The 21288-nt window shown below is 40.1% G+C and overlaps 1 protein-coding gene across 1 annotated transcript in view; it reads left to right on the top strand.

Moving 5' to 3' along the window:
- The first annotated feature begins 7311 nt into the window (after window positions 1–7311).
- TBC1D9 (TBC1 domain family member 9) overlaps window positions 7312–21288 on the top strand; it is a 106906-nt gene continuing 92929 nt past the window's right edge. Inside the window, exon 1 of the mRNA XM_060147681.1 lies at window positions 7312–8225. Within this exon, the coding sequence (XP_060003664.1) occupies window positions 8096–8225 (130 nt within the window). The 5' untranslated portion in view covers window positions 7312–8095. The remainder of the gene's footprint in view (window positions 8226–21288) is intronic.

Genomic DNA, 21288 nt, shown 5'->3' with positions numbered 1-21288 from the left:
GGCTTTGGTAGTAAGTTGTTCTTTTGTGTTAGTACTGGTGCCTAGATATTCTTTCTTATAAATCATTTAGTCATACACATATAAAAATGTTTGAAGATTTGAGATTCAAGATAGACTATAGTATTTCTCCAATGAGAATGTTGTCAGTATAATAGAAAGAGAGCTGAGTTGTATTATTCTGAAAAGGAAACTGCAATTTTCCCCTGAGGTTTTTTAAATTTTTAAAATTTAATTGATTTAAACTGAAAAAAAACCCTCACAGTTCACCCATTTCTCCCACCTGGTAACTCTCACCTCTTGCTGCCACCAGTCTGTTCTCTGTATCTATGAGCTTGGGTTTGGTTTGTTTGTTTTCTTAATTCCACATATAAGAGAGATCATATGGTATTTCTCTGTCTCACTTATTTCACTTAGCCTAATACCCTTGAGATGTAAAATTAGGTTGTTTATTTGAGACTTTTCTTATTTCTTGAGGTGGGCATTTATTACCATTAACTTCCCTCTTGGGACTGCTTTTGCTGTATCCCATACATTTTGATATGTTACACTACCATTTTCTTTTGTCTTAAGGTATTTTTTTTTTTTTTTTTTTTTGGTACGCGGGCATCTCACCGCTGTGGCCTCTCCCATGGCGGAGCACAGGCTCCAGACGCGCCGGCCCAGCGGCCATGACTCACGGGCCCAGACGCTGCACGGCATGTGGGATCCTCCCAGACCGGGGCACGAACCCGTGTCCCCTGCATCAGCAGGCTGACTCTCAACCACTGCGCCACCAGGGAAGCCCTGTCTTAAGGTATTTTAAAAATTTCTCTCTTTGATTTCTTCTTTGACCCATTGGTTGCTCAGTAGCATATTATTTAATCTCCACATATTTGCAAATTTTCCAGTTTTCTAGTTTCATACCACTGCGGTTGGAAAAGATGCTTGATATGATCAATCTCCTTAAATTTAAGTAAGACTTGTTTTGTAGCCGAATATATAATCTATCCTGGAGAATGTTCCTTGTACACTTGAAAAGGATGTATATTCTGCTGCCGTGAGATAGAATGTTCCATAAATATGGTATAACATGTAGTTTGTATCCAAATTTTCCTTATTGATTTTCTGTCTGGATGATCCATCCATTGATGGAAGTGGGGTATTAAGAGTCCTGAACTATTATTGTATTGCTATGTATTTCTTCTTTTAGGTCTGTAAATATTTGCTGTATATATTTTGTTTTGTTTTTCTTTTTCTTTTTAAATTTATTTATTTTCCTTGCACTGGTCTTAGTTGCAGCATGCAGGATCTCCATTGCAGCAGGCAGGATCTTTAGTTGCAGCATGTGGACTCAGTTGCAGCATGCAGGTGTCTTAGTTGTGGCATGCAAACTCTTAGTTGCAGCATGCACGTGGAATCTAGTTCCCTGACCAGGGATCCAATGCGGGCCCCCTGCATTGGGAGCTTGGAATCTTACCCACTGGCCCACCGGGGAAGTCCCTGCTCCATATATTTTGGTACCCCTAAATTTAGTGCCTAACTAATTACAAATGTTATATCTTCTTGTTGGATTGACCCCTTTATCAATATGTAGCACATTTCTTTTTCTCTTATTATAGTCTTTGTTTTAAAGTCTATTTTGTCTGGTATTAGTATAGCTACTCCAGCTTTCTTTTGATTTCCATTTAAATGGAATATCTTTTTCCATACCTTCTCTTTCAATCTTTTATCTAAAGTGTGTCTCTTTTAGGCAGCATCTATGTGGGTTTTGGTTTTTTTGAGTTTTTTAATCCATTCAGCCACTCCATGTCTTACATTAGAGCATTTAGTCCCTTTACATTTAAAGTAATTATTGATAGGTCATGTGCTTATTGCTATTTTGGGAATTGCTTTCTAGCTGCTTTTGTTTCGTTCCTCACTGTTCCTTTCTTCTCTTTCTCTCTTCCTTTGTAATTTGATGACTTTCTTTAGTGGTACGCTTACATTCCTTTCTCTTTATCTTTTGTGTATTTACTACAGGTTTTGCTTTGTGGTTACCATGAGGCTTACATATAACAACTTATATCTATAAAAGTCTATTTTAAGTTGATAACAACTTAATTTTGATCCCATTCTAAAGCTCAACATTTTTACTCCCCGACATTTTAGGAAGTCTTGAAATAGAAAGTCTGAATAAAATTTTCTTTCATAAAAACAAATGGATGCAAATAAAATTTTATTTCAAAAAGGTCAATAAAAATATTAATTCTTACCCTAGAAGGAAAAAAGTTTGTATTCTTCTATTTTAAAAATAGAAAAAACCTATTTATTACGTTTATAGACATGTGTGCAGTTAAAAAAACAAAACAAAACACTACTGTTACCTTGATATCAATGTCCCAAACTCCTTTTTACCTATATTTACATGTTTGGTACTAGTACCTGTGGTGATTTAAGAAATACTATTCATAGTGGGTTTTGTGTGTGTGTGTGTGTGTGTGTGTGCGTGTGTGTGTGTGTGTGTTTCATGAGAGATAAAATGGACAAACGAGTCACTGGCAAAAGAACAGCATGACTGTGTGGGGGAAAAAAGAACTTCATCCCTAAAAGGAATGAGGAGGCTACTTGAGGCTACTTTACAATCATCAGGGTCCACAACTATGTACCACATTAAAGAGTGTTTGCCTTCATTGATGTGGCTGCTTGGCTTATGTAAAAGAGGGGAGACATCAGACATTTCCCAGCTAGTAGAGTATTTGAAGGCCAAGTCCACTCTCAGACTGACTCATTTTATAATACAAGTGATCTATAAGTGAGAATTTTTGAAGTATCAGTTGCACAAAATATGCGTACATACATAGCTGCCATGTTTTGGTCATCTGACCAAATGTCAGCGGTCATAAGCTGGGCAACCTGGTCATCGGATGAAAAGGTACAGTGAGCCCATCAGTTTCTCTCTCATGAGTTTTGGCTATGAAATACCTAGATAAACTGTTTAGTTAATGGTGGGAGCTATAGCTTGAAAGCAATAACAGAAAGATAAATCCAGAGAGGATCTCATGAGTTATGAGGGAACAGAAACTATGGGTAAGGAGAAGAGGTTGGTTGGTGGAGAAAAGATGCTAGAACAAATATAGAGAGAGAAGCAGAGATTCAGAGAGAGTGAGAGAGACAGAGGCAGAGACACAAACTGGTCCCAGAACTTCCTGAAGGGCTCTGGTCCTAATTTAGTCTATTTAAGCCTTACAATAACCTGTCTCTTTTTTTTTTTAAGGTAAATTAAATGACCTCTGACCTTAATTATCAAAAGCGTCAAACCACTAGGTTTCTTAGCATTAAACAAAACAAAATATGTTATATCTATGTAATATAAAATTACAACCAAGAAGATATAGTCATTAAAAAACAAATTGTAAAAAAAAAAAAAAGATAGGGAAAGAAAGAGATTGTCAAAAGTAGGTTTTCCATTAGATCTCTTGTGCAGGCTTGCCTACAGCCCAGTCACCTTATTCTGGTAACAGTTCTCTGATATTCTTTTAGGGACTATTCCACATCTTCTGACCCCTCCCCTCTGTCACCACCTTCCCAGGGTAAGCATGTGACTCAGTTCTAGCCAATCAGTGGATCCCAACACCCAGACCACAGTGATAGATAATGGCCATGAAAAATTATATAAATAGAAATTATTTTAATTCTTGAGAAAAAATGTGACAAATAATGTGTGCAGAAAGAAGGAAAACTTGCAGTTAAGTTTGGGGTCATAATAGTTTCCTAAACAATAAGACCAACTTCCAAGTCAAGTCCCTTCCCTTTTCTGAGCTTCAGTTTCCTTGTATACAAAATGAGGAGCTCAGCATAACTGTATTCAGCGTCTCTTAAAAGTCCTTTCCTTTCTAAATCTCTAAACTTTTCTGAAGTTTAGAAACTCAGGAGTCTTGTAAGTGTTTCCTTTTTGGGCATTTACAGAGGCCCCGGTGCTAGGCCTGGGGATATAAGAATGATCTCACAGTCTTGGCCTCAGGGAACTTGCAGTGGATGAGCGTGAAGTAGGCAAAGTGTCTACTCACCCTTCCATGTGGTCTAAGTTCTTTACCTGTCACTCTTTCCCAGTCATTACAAGGTGCCATTTTCAATGACAGTTACTCAGAAAACAAACCTCTGCTAATACTTTGCTTCATTTTTCTCCCCCGGAGAAGTTGTTATCTTCGTTTCTTCTTTGATTCCAGGAACAGAGATGCATTTGACAGAGGTCATCTGGCCACAGTTTCTCTAACATGAAGAGAAATAACATTTTACTCAGTTTTGATTTCCTGGGCATCTTAGAATTCAAAGGTGGAATGATCCACTGAATGGAGGCAAGGTAGAACTATTACATATCAAAGCTAGTCTGCAGAATCTTTTCCCTCAAATCCCGCTCTAGTTAAGGATGGTCCTGGCTGCAGATCTGTTCAGCCACTTACAGCTGATAGAACAAGACTGTGGCTTCTGTACCATCAATTAACTCCATTACTTGCAGACTAGATGGTTGTGGTGACTGGTTGATCTAGTTTTTCCAGTTGGAGTCGCAACTCAGATCCATTGTGAAGGTCTCTATATCAGATATCAGAGCTACTGCAAAGGCTTGCATCTTTGAAACAATGTTAATGCTAATCTTCCCTGTCTCAACTGGTTACCCTTCTCCTTCTACCTCACTGGATACTAGAAATCCCAAACACCCTCCTAGAAATATTGCCCTTCCAGGTTGGACAGGGAAGTTCTGGGCATTGAAGAAAAAAAAAAAATAGTCCTCATTGACATGTTACCTTCAGCATCTAGAAGGCAAGGGAAGGAGTTGGCTTCTTCAGCATTTTATTAATCTGCTGGGTGAATTCTCTCTGCTGAAACGAGAACTGAATTTTCTACTGGCCTGACCACTCCTGATGCTGCTGGGCAAGGGGAGGGTTAGTAGGACTAGTGTGCTGCAGCCTTCACGCCCTTACTTCTGGGAGAACTGGGCCATGATGCTGTAGGCACTGCAGTTGGGAGGTGGGTGCGGGCAGAAATAAAATCCCTAAGACTCCATGGTGTTTCCAAGGGTAGGCAAGTCCCTAGAAGACAAAGTAGAGGACTTACTGGGAAAGGGGTGAGGATACGGAGGAAAATACACCACTGTGAAGGTGATAGAGCAGGAAAGATGGAAACATGTAGGAATGGGGATGAGAGTTGCCAAAGACAAATTTACTACCCTCGCAATTTTGCTTCAATCACATCTGCCCACTAAGTAGTAAACCCACTGATTGCTCCAAAGTGGTCCATCAGAACCCTATTGGAGTAGAATTTTTCCATGGGGGTGGGGGGCAGTAGGAGATCTCAACTGACATAAAGACTGTGAAGTCACTTACTGCTATCTTATCTAGGCATCTGTCGAATGCCTCTTTAAGTGGTTTGAGACAATCCTTGGGCTTAAAACCAATGGGAATGAATTGAAAGCTAAAAACACCTATTTTACTGAGGAACTGGTTGGATTAATTAGGTTCTTTATCTGTTATTTCTAGTTCGGGCATATTTGATTGTCTTTTTTTTTTTTAAACAAAGCCACATTTTAATAAGTGAGCTGTTAACAGTATGGGACCGGCAAACTGCCGTAAACTGCTTGTAATTTCTTTGGTTCTTTGCAGTGTTCTTTTACCATAGGTTATCACAATTCATGATCATAACGGAACCCCTGATTTCCTGGACAGAATGTGCTCTAAATCATCCAAAAAACCCCAAACACCCCCCCCCGAAAATAGCTAAGGACTTAAATTGTTTTCTTCTTTCCTCTTGGTGTCCAATCTTGTTCTCAAAGCAAATTTTTGTAAGTTTTTTTTTATTATCAATTTTACATTTTAATCTTCATGAAGGCAGAGATTTTGGTATGTTATGTTCACTTGTTATGCTCAGGGCCTAGAGTTGAGTAGACATTCAATAATTACACTTTGAATGAATGAGTGAATGAACGCATGAATTATATAAGTAAGTACCATTTTAGCACCAACAGATAAAAAGTGCTAAGTTAAGATCACACTTTAGGGCTAAGGTAGAGATGTCTAGCCACAGCTTCGAGCAGTATGATAAGGACACTCCAAAAGACAGTATGAAGGTACTTAGTGGAGTTTTAAAAAATGCTAATCATATAAAATAAAAGGATGTCTATGGAAGCACTTCAAAATATTAATATTATATAAATATAAAATTAATAAATTTACATATGTATGATTTGCAATCTTATTGTTTATTTTTTGAAATTTGCAGTAGATTTTCATGACTGAAGGCACTGTACCTTGACCAAAGGTGCCAAATGACATTTTTGAGTCTGTGTTAAAAATATGACGTCTCCACAAATGCCTAGAGATGCAAAATGTTTCCTAAAGAGGCAGAAGATCAGTCAGTGTGATAATGTGAAGGGAGACTTCCATTTCTCCAGAGCCCACCGGGTAGGACACCAACAGGTACAGAGGCAGCCTCTTTAAAATGGCTGGGATGCGCTCCCTCGCCCATTTGAAGGAATTCAGCAATCCAAGTGCGAGACACATAAGTAAAAAATTTGAAGTTCCCACAAGAAAGTCTCATTTGAATGCTTTGCTCATTGGGAAAGGGAGAAGTCCCTAGGATTGTAGAGCTTCCGCGGCAAAGCAGAGCTTAGTAAATTCCCATCATCTGGGAAGAGGAGACTCTTTTTGCTCAGCTATATGAAGATCTCCTGGGTGTAAAAAAGAAGTGAGGAAAAGGTCATCAGATACTTAGGTGGATGGGCTGTGATCACCACAAAGAGACTCGAAATACCGGGGGAAAGCAAAACTGTCTAGGGATAAGGATGGCCTGGGTTGTGTGTCTCTAATTTCAATAATTCTTAAAACAAATTTAAATCCATCTATTAAGTGTGGATAAATCCTTGAATTCTGCCATGTCCTGTCCTCGAAGAGCCAGACGCCTCATATAGGGACAGCTGTGGTATGAATTAGTTGCTCTAAGCTTCTGGGCTGCTTCCAACTTCGCTATTGCTCATGCCCTACAGGTCAAGGAAAGAAGTGATGTAATGCACTTAGCTGGGCCATTTTAATTACCATGGAATGCAGAGGGGGCGGGGTTACAGGCGATGACACGTTTGACGCATGACTTGCCCTAGGGATGCAGGAAACAAAAACATCGACAACCATTGGCTGCGTCCACTTCCGACCCGGGTCTCCAGCTCCAAGTCTGGAACCTTGAAACACATTTCTTGGGAACAGGGGTGGCGCTAGCCTACCGAGCGTCAACCATAAACACACATAGCGCGCGCGCGCGCCCGCACACACACACACACACACACACACACACACACCCACCCACCGAGGTCCTCCCTGCTGGGATGGGCGTGGGGCCGAGTGCTCGCCACCCGGTCCCCAGAAGGTTCCCCCAAAGCCAGCCGCTGCGGCCCGGCTCGGCGCGCAGGGCCCGGGGAGGATTCGCGTCCGCGGAAGCTGGTGTCACTCGGGCTAGCTCCTAGCGAGCCGCGCTGTCGTCATTCATTCGCAGTGTCCGGATCGTCCTTCCAGCTGGGAGCTGGGCTTCACCGAGGGTGCGAGCGGCCCCAACGCGAAGTGTTAACGCGCGAGGGCTCTGAGCTGCTAGAGACGGAGGCGGCCCGGACCCTGGGTGGGCGCTGAGGGAGCAGCCGCGTCCCAGCCCAGCTCTGCCCGACCCGCGGGGTCGAATCAGCTGGCGGCGCCCGCAGCCCTGCTCGGGGCCGAGCCGGATCCCGGGACTGAGCCACACCACTTCCTCCTTCTCCCGCTCCCCTTCCTTCTCCTCCTCCCGCCGCCGTGGGCCCCGGCCGGGCTGCGGAGCGAAGAGCCTGGGCGTCTGCGGCCGCGGGCTCGCGGAAGGCGGCGGCGCCGGGGAGAGGATGCTGCTCGCGGTGCCCGCGTCCTCGCCATCCTCCCCGGCCGCCCGCGGGGGCTTTGTTGTGACCCGGGCGCCGCGGGCCGCCCCGTGGTGAAGTCGCTCTCCGCCGCCGCACCTAGCTGGCGGGCTGGCGAGCGGACGGGCGGGCGCGCGTGTGCCCGGGAGTGCGCGCCGGTGCACGCGGGACCCGACCTGCCGCCCCATTGTGCGTGCGCCCTCGGCGCCCAGGAACATGTGGGTGAACCCCGAAGAGGTGCTGCTGGCCAACGCGCTGTGGATCACGGAGAGGGCCAACCCCTACTTCATCCTGCAGCGGAGGAAGGGGCATGCGGGCGATGGAGGCGGCGGCGGCGGACTGGCGGGTAAGGATCCGCGGCCGGTCTCTGCGGGAGGGGGGCCGGGAGCTGCGGCGCCGCCCGCCGCCCTGGGCTGCGGGCACCCGAGAGACGCCGCCCTGTCCCTTGGGGCTAGGCGACCCGCCCGCTTTGCTGCGTGGAAAGCATCAGGAGTCGTAATTTTCAGACTGAAAGAGATGCTTCTTTTCTCATCCTGTCAGGCGATGGGGCCCTTCATGTACCGGGCGCCCCATAAAGTGGGTGATGTTTATGATAATGGAGATGAGTGAGTCTGGGGAGGGGGGAGCATCAGTCCTTAGGAATTGAATGCGGTACTTCCCCTCTCCCCCTTTTAAAATATACTGCTTTCTGTATGGACAAGAGAGGGGAAGGGCGGTTAATTTTTACTTGATTCTCTTTTGGTAATGGCAGGATCAGGTATAAAATGCTCTTTTGTTTCCAGGGAAGCAATCAGTAAGGAGCTGGTGTGGTCATTTCCTATGTTAGTTACGCCTGAAGAGAAAAGGAAAAAGGAAGGAAAAGGAATTTTGTTGTTGTTGTTGCATCTAATTAGGCATAACAAAGCAAGTTGTCTGGTTATAAAAAGAATCAGAAGTATAACTGCATTTTAATCATTTTTAACTCAGTCTCTTCCCCAAACCCCCTCACAAGGTATTGTTAATATTGTAACTATTACTAAAACCATGCCATATCACTCCACATGGTAAAATCAGATGCCTATCCCAAGTAGTGCCATATTAGAAAGGTCTTTTTTTATTAAGTAACTAGTTTGCATGGTGGGAGATGACAGATAATCTTGAACTCATACCATACTAGAGAAATTGGACCTTCCCCTCTCCCTCGTGGTTAGAATGAACAGAACTGGGATGCTTTTTAGAACGAAAAAGTTAGCAGAAGGAACAGGAGAGGTTTAACCAGGAAAGATATTGTAGAAAAGAGATGAACCTTGACCTCTGCAGAGTTCAGAATATATCCCTCACCAGGAGCTTGCATGCTAGGTAAATTGGTGCTTTCAAAATGCCCTGCTATGAACTCAAAATTCTTGATATAGTGTGTATGTAGTTGTGATTCTAATTTATGAACTAGTTTTCTCGAGTAAAATTCAAGTGTCACACTGTACAGCACCTACTAGTTTGCTTGCACATCAGGGCACCTCTAGATAATCTGATTTTTCTGCACTTTTTCTACCATAAAAGAAGGGAATCTGCAGAGCTCCAGACTGTGTTCCAGAAATTCTGATTAGTGGCCTAGAATCAGGATTTTCCAGTTCATTTTGTAGAAGTTGTCTAACTATGTTCATTAATATGAAACTTGCATATCTAATATTGGTATCAGCCCAGATTGTCCTTTAAGTCTAAAGCAACAATGTAGAGTAGATAGTTTCTTGTATTAACAAAGAACATTTCCTGCCTGGAGATAACCCTTCCCACACCGTCAACTACTAAGTATTTGTTTTCTAGAGTCATTTGCAATAGGTTATAAAAAATAAGAGATGCAGAGCCTTCTTTTTCTAGTTAACTTTTTTATTGCATTCCTACTGACTCTTAGAGCTGTAATTAACTGCAGTCCATTTGGAATCTCATCATCGATGACTTATTTCAGATAAACTTAGCTTCTGAATTGAGAAATCATAGCTATTGCACTTATCGCTAGAATAATTGAAATCATTGAAATGAGTAAAAATCTTCCTGCCAACAAAGGCTATTTTCAACCAACGTAGGAAAAATGTTTGCTCAGATTGGTTGGTGCCACATCAAATGTATGAGGGGCATTTTAGAAATCCTTGTACAATGTACAGTATATTCTAATTCTAATGTGGGCTCATTCATGCATTCATTAACTCACTATATCATTTAAAATATTGGTTGGTAACTTCTAAAGTGCCCGTGTCATGAAGCTCACAGCCTAGCAGGAGAAGACACATGCGGATAAAATTATCCTATAAATTAATATAAAATCTCCATTCCGCAGGGTCCCAGCAGAAAACAGAATCCAACCTAGTTCAAGTGAAGAGAATTTAGTGAAAAGACAACCCAGATGAAGGCAGGGTTCCCAGGACCAGTGAAAGGCACAGCAGTGGAGAGCTGTTATAGGTGGCAGGAATGATGCTGCTGGAAGGGTTTGGGCCTCCAGAGAAGCAGCCACCCCTAGGAACACAGACCACAGCAAAAGAGGGTGGGGAGGACATGTCCGACTTCTCTCTTCTCCTCACCTCCCAGCTTCTGCCGTTGCCTCTCCTCTGTGGAACCCAGTAGAAGCTGGCTGGATGGACTGTCCTGGTGATCTAGTGCCTAGGGATCAGCCTCCCAGGGGTGGAACTGGGAGGTGGGGACAAACTGAGAATGACCAGCACTAATGTCAAAAGGAGACGTTACCCCATTCCGGGTAGGGGTAGGTGCAAGGAAGGATTCCCTGTAGAAGAGACCTGGAGCTGAGAACTGAAGAAAGAAAAACATTGGCCTGTGAGGAGAGGAGGGAAGAGCAGGTGTTGGGTATCCTTTATTGGAGATCTTCTGGAAGATCTCAGGACCTTTATGTAATGTGCATTATCTGGACCAGTGCACCATCATCCACTCATCGAATGGATTACGGATGAGTGGGAAACCCACTCATTGTGAACTGGTCAGGAGTGCTCAATGGTTCACAGTGCTTGTGAACCCTTATAGATTATTACAGCATATTGAGTATAGTTCCCTGTACTATACAGTAGGTCCTTGTTAGTTATCTATTTTATATTTAGTAGTGTTTATATGTTAATTCCAAACTCCTAAGTTATCCCTGCCCTCCTTTCCCCTTTGGTAGCCATAAGTTTGTTTTCTATTGTGAGTCTATTTCTGTGAGTCTATTTCAGTTTTGTAAACAAGTTTTGTAAATAAGGTGTTAGCACAAAAGCTGTAAAAAGATAATGGGCCTCAATGAGGATACTTGCCCCCCCGCCCCCGCCGCTTTTCAAGCTATTCTCTTTTTGATTGCAGGCAATATACATGGGTATTGACACAATGAAGTTTTTTTGTTTAATTGTAGATGCATTTGATTTATTTATTAACCCCCTTTAACTGAGATTTCGTACACATACAAAAAAGTGCACAAAATAGAGATGCAGAGTGCAGTGACTTATCACACGTAACACCTTGCAACCAACACCTTGTAACCAACACGAGGATAAAAATTGGAACACTGCCAGTACCCTAGAATCCTCTCTTGTGACCCTCTCCCAATCACTACTCACCCCTGCCCAAAGGTAAAAAACAGAAAACCTGTCCTGATGTTTTTTGGTAAACATTTCCTCACTTTTCTTTACAGTTTTTCCGACAAAGCGCCTATCTCTAAACACAGTATTTTGGTTTCGCCTGTCTTTTTGAGCAAGGAATGAATGGAGTAATGGAGTATGTATTCACATGTGTCTGGATTCTTTGCTTTGTGATATTTATGAATGTTGTTGCTTGTGGCTGTAGTTTTTTCCTTTCCCTATGCTGTGCGGAAAACTATTATATGAGTATAGCACAATCATTTATCCGCATTTATCCACTGTTTTGTTGGAGGACCTTGGATGGTCCATTTGGGGTCTGTGGATAAGGTGGCTGTCATCACTCTTGTTTGTGTTTCTTGGTGCCTGTGGACATGCATTTCTGTTTGGTCTGTACCCAGGAGAGGAATTGCTAGCTCATAGGTTATGTGTATCATCAACTTTAGTAGATAATACCAAACTGGTTTCCAAAGTAGTTGTACCAACATACTCCCACCCACAACATATGGGAATTTCCCTTGCTCCTTATCCTTGCCAACATTGTCAGTCTTTGTAATTTTAGCCTTTCTGGTGGTTTTGCAGCAATATCACATTGTGGAGTTAATTTGCTTTTTCCTTATTGATGAGGTTGAGCACTTTTTCATGTTTATTGGCCATTTGCAATATTTTGTGACATGGTTGTTCAAGTCTCTTGTCCCCTTTGTCATTGGGTTGTTTGTCTTTTTCTTACTGATTTGTAGGTATTTTAAAATATATTCTGGATGTGAGCTCACTGTTGGTCGTACGTGTGGCACAATCTTCATTCTGTTGCTTGCCTATTCACTGTCTTAAGGATGAAAAGAGGTTCTTAATTTTAATAACCAAGTCCTTTACAGATTCCGTTTTCCTTTATGGTTAGTGTTTCATTGTGTTCTGTTCAATAAGTCTTTTCCTACTCTGAGGTTATAAACATAGTCTTCTATATTTTTTTCTAGAAACTTCTCAGTTTTAACCCCCAAATTTATATTTACAATTCACTGGGAATTAATTTTTGCATATTGTGTGAGATGGGGTTAAAGTTTTAAATTAAAATAATTTATGGACCTCCAGTTATCCCAGCATAATTTACTGGTAAGTCCATTCTGTTCCCACTGCCCTGTGGGGCTACCTTGTTCATAATTCAAGTGTCCCAATGTGTGTTTGGGCTCTCTAGTCTATTCCTTTTGTCTATGAGAATATTTTTGCACCAATACCACACTGTAGTTTTATAATAGGAGTTTATATTCATTAGATCAAGTCCTCTTATTTTGTTCTTTAAGAGTTTCTTGTCTAGTCTCTGTCTTTTACATTTATGCAACATTTTAGAATCAGCTTATTAAGTTCCACCAAAACAAAACAACAGCAACAACAAAGACTTAAACTGTTGGGATTTTGATTGAGATCACATTGCGTTTATTAATAAATTTGGGCAAAATTAATATCTTTATAATATTGAATCTTCTGGTCCATGAACATGGTATATGCCTCTATTTATTTAAAGCTTTCAAAATTTCTTTCAGTGATGTTCCATAGTTTTGTCTGTAAACGTCTTTCACACCTTGTATTGGATTTATTCCTAGGTATTTTTTTTACTCTGCTGTATATTGTTTCCGTTCTTAAATTTTATTTTCGAATTCTTTTTTTGCTAACCTATAGAAATATAACTTTAAAAATTGACTTTGTATCCAGAGCCTAGCTAACTTATGAAATGAATTCTAGTAATTTATCTGTAGATTCTTATGTATTTTTTATATACACAATCGTATCATCTGAGAAATTTGTTTTTTTTCTAATCTTTATGCTTAAAAATTTTTTCTTTGTCATTTTGCACAGGCAGATTGTACAGTGTTGAATAGAAGTGCTGATAGTACATATCCTTTTCCCTTTTGAGGTCTCGAAAGACTTTCAACATTTATCATTTGTTCATCAACTATGGTGATTTTTGTAGATTTATTTTTTTAATTGAAGTATAGTTGGTTTACAATGTTGTGTTAGTTTCAGGTGTACAGCAAAGTGATTCAGTTTTATATATATATATATATATTCTTTTTCAGATTCTTTTCCCTTATAGATTATTACAGGATATTGAGTATAGTTCCCTGTACTATACAGTAGGTCCTTGTTAGTTATCTATTTTATATTTAGTAGTGTTTATATGTTAATTCCAAACTCTTAAGTTATCCCTGCCCTCCTTTCCCCTTTGGTAGCCATAAGTTTGTTTTCTATTGTGAGTCTATTTCTGTGAGTCTATTTCAGTTTTGTAAATAAGTTCATTTGTGTCATTTTTTGGATTCCACATGTAAGTGATATCATATGATATTTGTCTTTCTCTGTCTGACTTATTTAACTTGCTATGATAATCTCTAGGTCCATCCATGTTGCTGCGAATGGTATTATTTCATTCTTTTTGTAGCTGAGTAATACTCCATTGTATACATGTACCACATCTTCTTCATCCATTCGTCTGTTGATGGACATTTAGGTTGCTCCCATGTCTTGGCTATTGTAAATAGTGCTGCAATGAACATTGAGGTGCATGTATCTTTTCAAATTATAGTTTTCTCCAGATATATGCCCAGGAGTGGACCATATGGTCTACTGGATCATATGGTAACTCTATTTTTAGTTTTTTAAGGAATCTCCATACTATTCTCCACAATGGCTGCACCATGTAGATAATTTTTTTTTTCATTTAAAGGGAATTCTTATCCCTAGTTTGCTAAAAGTTTTTAATTATATATGGCTCCTGAATTGTTTCACATGCTTTTCTATATCTATTAAAGTAATCGTCTGATTTGTTCTCTTTTATTCTGTTAGTGTGGTGACATATTAACTGATTTTCAGGTGTTAAATCAAACTGGTATACATAAAATAATCCAACTTGGCTGTGACATGTTATTGGGTTTTTTTATGTGTTTATTTAATATCACTTGCTAATCTTTTATGTAGGATTTTTGCACCCTGATAAATTAGTAGAATTTTCCTATAATTTTTGTTTTTCACAATATCCTTGTCAAATTTTGGTATCAAGATTATACTGGCCTTAAAAATAAGTTGTGGAGTGCTCACTCTTTGTTCTGTTTTCTGGAAGACTTTGTGTGATAGCAGTATTGTTTCACCTTGACACATTGGCAAAACTCACAGGTGAAGTTATCTGGCCTTGAAGTGTTCTTTGTGGGTTTGTTGAATGGTATGACAGCTATTCAAATGTTTAAAATTTTTCTTTTACTGTCAGTTTTATAAGTTGCTTATTTCTAGGATTTATCTTTTTCATCCTAGATCTTCAAATATATTGGCATAAATTTGTTAATGACATTCTCATATTTTTAATGTCTGTAGGATGTACAGTGATAGCCCCCTTTTTTATTCCTGACATTGGTTATTTGTGCCTTCTCTTTCTTAATCGGTCTTTCTAGGAATTTATGAGTTTTGTAAAGAATCAGCTTCTAGACCTGTTGACCTTTTCTGTTTACATTTATTTTCTACTTCATTAATATCTACCATTTATTATTTCCTTCTTTCTGTTTTCTTTGAGTATACACTTATTTTTCTAGCTTTTGAAAATGATATTAGTTCATTGATATTCAGCCTTATTTTCTAGTATATTTATTCTAGATAATTTTTCCCTCTAAGCATGGCTTTACCTGCACTTCACAGCTAAGTTTTGATATATAGTGTTTTGGTGGTTATTTCACTCAAAATAGTTTTTTTCCATTCTGATCTTTTTTTGCATGTTATGTTGAGTTATTTAGATATATAGTTCTTAAGTTTCAAACATTTTGGTATTTATTTTACTGCAGTTAGAAACCATAACCATATTTATATGATTTCAGTGCTTTGAAATTTAGTAAGATTTGTTTTATTCCCTGTTGATGGTCAATTTTTGTAAATGTTACACGTTGTGCTTGAGAAGAATAATGTGCCTTGCAGTTGCTGGATAAATGCTTTATTTATGTTCAGTGGTTAACTCTGCTGCTTGTGTTCAATTCTTCCACCATAATTGTGGTTTTGACTATTTGTCCTTGTAGTACTTCCAATTTTTGTTTATATGTTTTAAGGCTGTATCATTAGGAATATATACATTTGTAATTGTAATATATTTCTGGTGAATTGAACATTTTATCATGAAATGTTTGTATCTCCAGAATTGCTCTTTGCTTCATCATTATAGTTGTAGCAGATTTATTTGGCTAATGTTTGTATGGTTATCTTTTTCATACTTTTACTCTCAACCTTTCTGTATCCCTCTATCTATCTGTCTATCTATATATGTGTGTGTGTGTGTGTGTGTGTGTGTGTGTATATATATATATATATATATATACACATATATATTTTTAAAATTCATTTTTGGCTGTGCCGCAGGGCATGTGGGATCTTAGTTCCCCGACCAGGGATTGAACCCAGGCCCCCTGCATTGGAAGCACGGAGTATTAACCACTGGACCACCAGGGAAGTCCCTGTATCCTTATATTAAATGTCTTTTATAAGTAGTAGATGGTTGATTTTTTTTTCTTAATCCAGTTTGAAAATCTTCACCTTCTAATTGGATTATTTAGTCAATGTACACGTGACTTGGGTTTAAATTGACTATCTTATTAAGTGCTTTCTATTTTTTTCTATTGGCTCTATGTTCTTTTTATTTGCCTTCCTTCATTGCCTTTTGGTAGCATATGGGTTTTGGGGGTTTTGTTTTATTTTAATGCTTACATTTTTAAGCCTCCATTAGCTAGAAGTTTTTTGTTAATTAATGAATTTATTTTTGGCTGCGTTGGGTCTTTGTTGCTAAGCATGAGCTTTGTCTGGTTGTGGTGAGTGGGGGCCACTGTTCATTGCGGTGCGCGGGCTTCTCATTGCGGTGGCTTCTCTTATTGCAGAGCATGGGCTCTAGGCGCGCAGGCTTCAGTAGTTGTGGCACACGGGCTCAGTAGTTGTGGCTCGTGGGCTCTAGAGCGCAGGCTCAGTAGTTGTGGCACACGGGCTTAGTTGCTCCGTGGCATGTGGGATCTTCCCGGACCAGGGCTCGAACCCGTGTCCCCTGCATTGGCAGGCGGATTCTTAACCACTGCGCCACCAGGGAAGTCCAGCTAGAAGTTTTATATTCATTTCTCTATTCTTTTAGTGGTTACTATGGAGATCATAATGCCTTCTTGACTTAAAATATATTGTTAATTGGTATTTTCATTTTATTAAACATTTTTTTAATTGATACTTTTAATCTCTTCCCAGATAATGCAAGGACCTTGGCTACTTTAACTCCATTTACCCCTCACCCCAACCCCACGCCCTCAATTCATATGCCGTGGCTGTAATGTATTTTAATTTTTTATATATTTTCCACACAAGAGCATATATATAATTACTACTATTTTTTAAAGTCTGTATTCAGTTAGACTTCCACATATGTTTACCATTTTTATTGTTCTTTCCTCTTCTCTGCTCTTTTTTCTAGAATCATTTTTCTACTGCCTGTAAAACATCCTTTACTCTTTCCCTTAGTGAGAGCCTACTGGTGACAGATTTTCTCAGCTTTTTTATGTCTGAAAATGTCTTCATTATGCTTTCATTCTTGAAGTACATTTTTGTTTCGAATGGTTGGCAGTTAATTTTTTAAAGCATGGTTAAGATATTGTTCCATTGTCTTCTGATTTGCATTCTCTCTCTCTCTCTCTCTCTCTCTCTCTTTTCTGGAGCAGTAAACTGTCACTCTGAATTATTGCTTCTGTGTAATAATATGTCTTTTTCTCCAGCTGCTTTTAAGGTTTTCTCTTTGACCTTGGTTTCCTGAGGTTTTACTATGATCCAGCTATTTGTGGATTTTAAAAAACCCTGCATGGGGTGGTAGGACTTTTTTGATCTATTGTTCATTGGCTTTGTAAACTTCATCCAATGGCTCTTCAAATATTGCTCTTACCCCATTCTCTTAGTCTTCCTTTCTGGAACTCCAATTACATGTATGTTAGACATCATTGTATCTTCTATGTCTGTTACCTTCTGATTTTTACTTGCTTCATTTTGGTTATTTTCTTCTGATCTGTGTTCCAATTCACTATCTATTTAACTGTATTTAGTCTGTATAAGCCTACCCATTCTTAATTACTTTTCAATTCTAAGATTTCCATTTGGTTCATTTTTATAATTTCCAGTTATCTGTCAGAACACTCCACTTTTAAAATCATTCTTGAGCTTGGCAAGCATAGTTACTTTAAAGTCCCTTTGAACTGCAATATCTTCAGCCCATGTGGGTCTATTCTGTTGTCTGTCATTTCTCCTAGTTTTCATTAATGCTATTATATCATCCTGTATGCCTGGTTACTTTTCATTACGTAGGGACATTGTACTTCTACTTTGCAAAAGTAATCTGAAATAGAAGACAGTGTAGCAGAGAATTTTTTTCTGCCAGTTGCAAACCAAAATCACTTTATTTTTAGGTATTGATATATTTCAAAACTGAGCTCTAACCTGGGTGGTTTTGCCTGCTTAAGATTCACACTTATGATTAGGTTGTAGATCTCTAAGGTCTCAACCCAAAGAGAGAGGAGCATCATTACTTTCCTGCCTCTTTGCCGACACTGATTGCTACCCTTGTCTTTCCAGTTTCTGATTCTGTTAAAAGCACATCCAGACTCTCAGCCACTCAGCGGCCCCTTTGGGAAGAAGCAAATGCCTCCCCAAATAATAGTTTCCTCCCAAGTAGGGCTCTTGTCTCTGAACCACTTTCCCAGGTGAAGTAATTTATCTCTTTTTAATTCTTTGATATTTTATTTTATTTTATTTTATTTTTTTTGCGGTACGCGGGCCTCTCACTGTTGCGGCCTCTCCCATTGCGGAGCACAGGCTCCGGACACGCAGGCCCAGTGGCCATGGCTCACGGGCCCAGCCGCCCCGCGGCATGTGGGATCTTCCCGGACTGGGGCACGAACCTGCGTCCCCTGCATCGGCAGGCGGACTCTCAACCACTGTGCCACCAGGGAAGCCCTCTTTGATATTTTAAAGTACACTTTTGTCCCATTTGTATAGTTGTCCTCAGTAGCAGATAGTCGTGCAAATTACCTTGTATGCCATTATAAAGTGGTGCTACTATTATCTCCATTTCATAGGAAAGGAAAGTAAGGCATTAAAGAGATGGAGTGATTTGCCACAGATCACACAGCTAATAAGTGGGGGCCTATTTGACTTTGTATTTATTTTTCTTTACAAGACTAATTATAGTGACATAGGTTAACTTCATTTTCCTCACTATCCCCCTTGAGAATCTAATAAAAGCAGTTGACTCTACCTCCCTAAGAATGAAAACACTGAAAAATTTTACATGCAACTTTAGGAGCTTCATGGATCCTGGCGAATTAGAATATGGGTGCTTTAAGTTAGAGGACATCACCAAGAGATTGAGACAATTTCTCATTACCCAAAGTCAAAAGCTGTTCTGTTAGAAATGTTTGAGTACCAACTGTGTTTGTAAGGCTGCACTTTATAAAGATATAAAAGAAAGAAAAGGCAAGTTTCTCTTGCTGAGCTATTACTAACCAGCGATCAAACCTGGATGAGTAGGGACTTCCCTGGTGGTCCAGTGGTTAAGATTCCATGCTCCCAATGCAGGGGGCCTGAGTTCAATCCCTGGTCAGGGAACTAGATCCCGCATGCTGCAGCTGAGACCCAGAGCAGCCAAATAAATAAATTAAATAAATATTTAAAAAAAAACCTGGATGAATAAATTTGGGAGAGCTAAAAACATAGGCATGGGGATGATACAAGTACAGACTAAGACTGTATCAGAATATTTTGATCTGAGATTTAGCAGTGGACTGTCCAGGGAATGGACTTTTTGCACCGCATGGAGACCATCACAACTAGGGAAACATGACATTTGATAAAGGAAGGCAGTTAAGAAGCAGTAAACATAGGGAAAGCTTCCCCTTTCCTGCCTAAAGGCAGGAAATAAATTCTCCTTTTGCTAGAGACAGACTCTTATCAGCCCAGAGGCAGCACCAGAGGACTCTGCAAACAAACCTTGTTAAACTATCCCTTATCTTCCTAGTTAAGTAAGATGAGGACTACCTAACCCTAGTTGGATTATACCTCTAGCCCAAACCCCTTTGTTTTGACAATTCTTCACAAATATAATTGTTTCTTTGTCTAAAAGGTCTAAGAGTTTCCTCCTTTGGCCACTTCTTTGGGTCTTCATTCTCTTGTGAAGACTCCTGTGTGCATGTACAGATTCACTACGATTTGTATGCTTTTCTCCTGTTAGTCTGTCTTTGTCAGTTTAATTTTCAAACCCAGCGGGGGAGTCAAAGAGGGTGGACGAAAACTTCCCCCCTACACCAAAGAACTCCCAGGAGTGAGAGAGACAACAAAGTGATGTTCTAGAAGGCCTCTTGTTTTTAGGGTAAATGCATTCATCTTGCCAATTTGCAAGTTTTTCTTTTAAATTTATTTTATTTATTTTTATTTTTGGCTGTGTTGTGTCTTCATTGCTGTGCGCGGGCTTTCTCTAGTTGCGGTGAGTGGGGTCTACTCATTGTGGTGCGCGGGCTTCTCATTGCGGTGGTTTCTCGTTGCGGAGCACAGGCTCTGGGCGCGTAGGCTTCGGCAGTTGTGGCTCATGGGCTCCAGTAGTTGTGGCTCGTGGGCTCTAGAGCTCAGGCTCAGTAGTTGTGGCACACGGGCTTAGTTGCTCCGCAGTATGTGGGATCTTCCCAGACCAGGGCTCGAACCTGTGTTCCCTGCGTTGGCAGGCGGATTCTTAACCACTGCACCATCAGGGAAGCCCCCAGTTTCCAAGTATTAATGAAATTGCTCTTAGTTGCACTTAGCAGTTAACATTTTTCTTTGTAGATTAATTATGTATAAAAGCCAGTACAATGTGTGTTAGTTCCTAGTGGAACCTAATGTTATAACTGTGTGTTGTCGTGAGCAGTGATCTATAGTTCTGTATGGGGTTGGCTCATATACTTACTTAATAAGCAAGTGCTGCTGGCGAGAAGCATGGTTAGACAAAAGCAGATGTTGCTTGCTTGTTCCATGAATTCCTCCCCCTCTGCTTGTTATTATCACCCTCAAGAGGATTTTGTCCACAGAATGATTTAGTCACCCATTCCAATTTGTCTTGAGACTTTACATTATTCTACACAAAAAGCTGTAAGAATGAATACATGTAATTTGTGTAGGATTTGAGATGGCTTTTGACATCTTCCGGGTGTTTGTAAACTGATCTCCAAAAGTAGGAAAGAGAAAATTTACTCCAAGCCTCCTTTTCAGAAAGTTGATGAGTTGAGGCTGACTTCCTGTTCTAGGGACACGGCGTATGTTTTCAGCCTTACCATCATCACATGCAGAGGGGACACACTTTATTATTTATTTATTGGAGTATAGTTGATTTACAATGTTGTATTACTTTCTGCTATACAGCACAGTGAATCAGTTATACGTATACATATTTCCACTCTTTTTTAGATTCTTTTCCCATATAGGCCATTACAGAATATTGAGGTAGAGTCCCCTGTGCTATACAGTAGGTCCTTATTAGTTATCTATTATATATATAGTAGTGCGTATATGTCAATCCCAATCTCCCAATTTATCCCTCCTTCCCTTTCTACTCTGGTAACCGTAAGATTGTTTTCTACATCTGTAAGTCTATTTCTGTTTTGTAAATAAGGTCACTTGTAACATTTTTTTAAGATTTCACATGTAAGTGATATCATATATTTGTCCTTCCCTGTCTGACTTGCTTCACTCAGTATGACAATCTCTAGGTGAGGGGAACCACTTTACGAAGAGATCGGGTTTTAAATTGTGCGA

This window comes from Lagenorhynchus albirostris, chromosome 4, assembly GCF_949774975.1.
Source record: "Lagenorhynchus albirostris chromosome 4, mLagAlb1.1, whole genome shotgun sequence".
In the NCBI taxonomy this organism is placed as follows: Eukaryota; Metazoa; Chordata; class Mammalia; order Artiodactyla; family Delphinidae; genus Lagenorhynchus; species Lagenorhynchus albirostris.
Note: the sequence above shows the minus strand (reverse complement) of the source record. Positions and strands in the feature narration are given on the sequence as shown.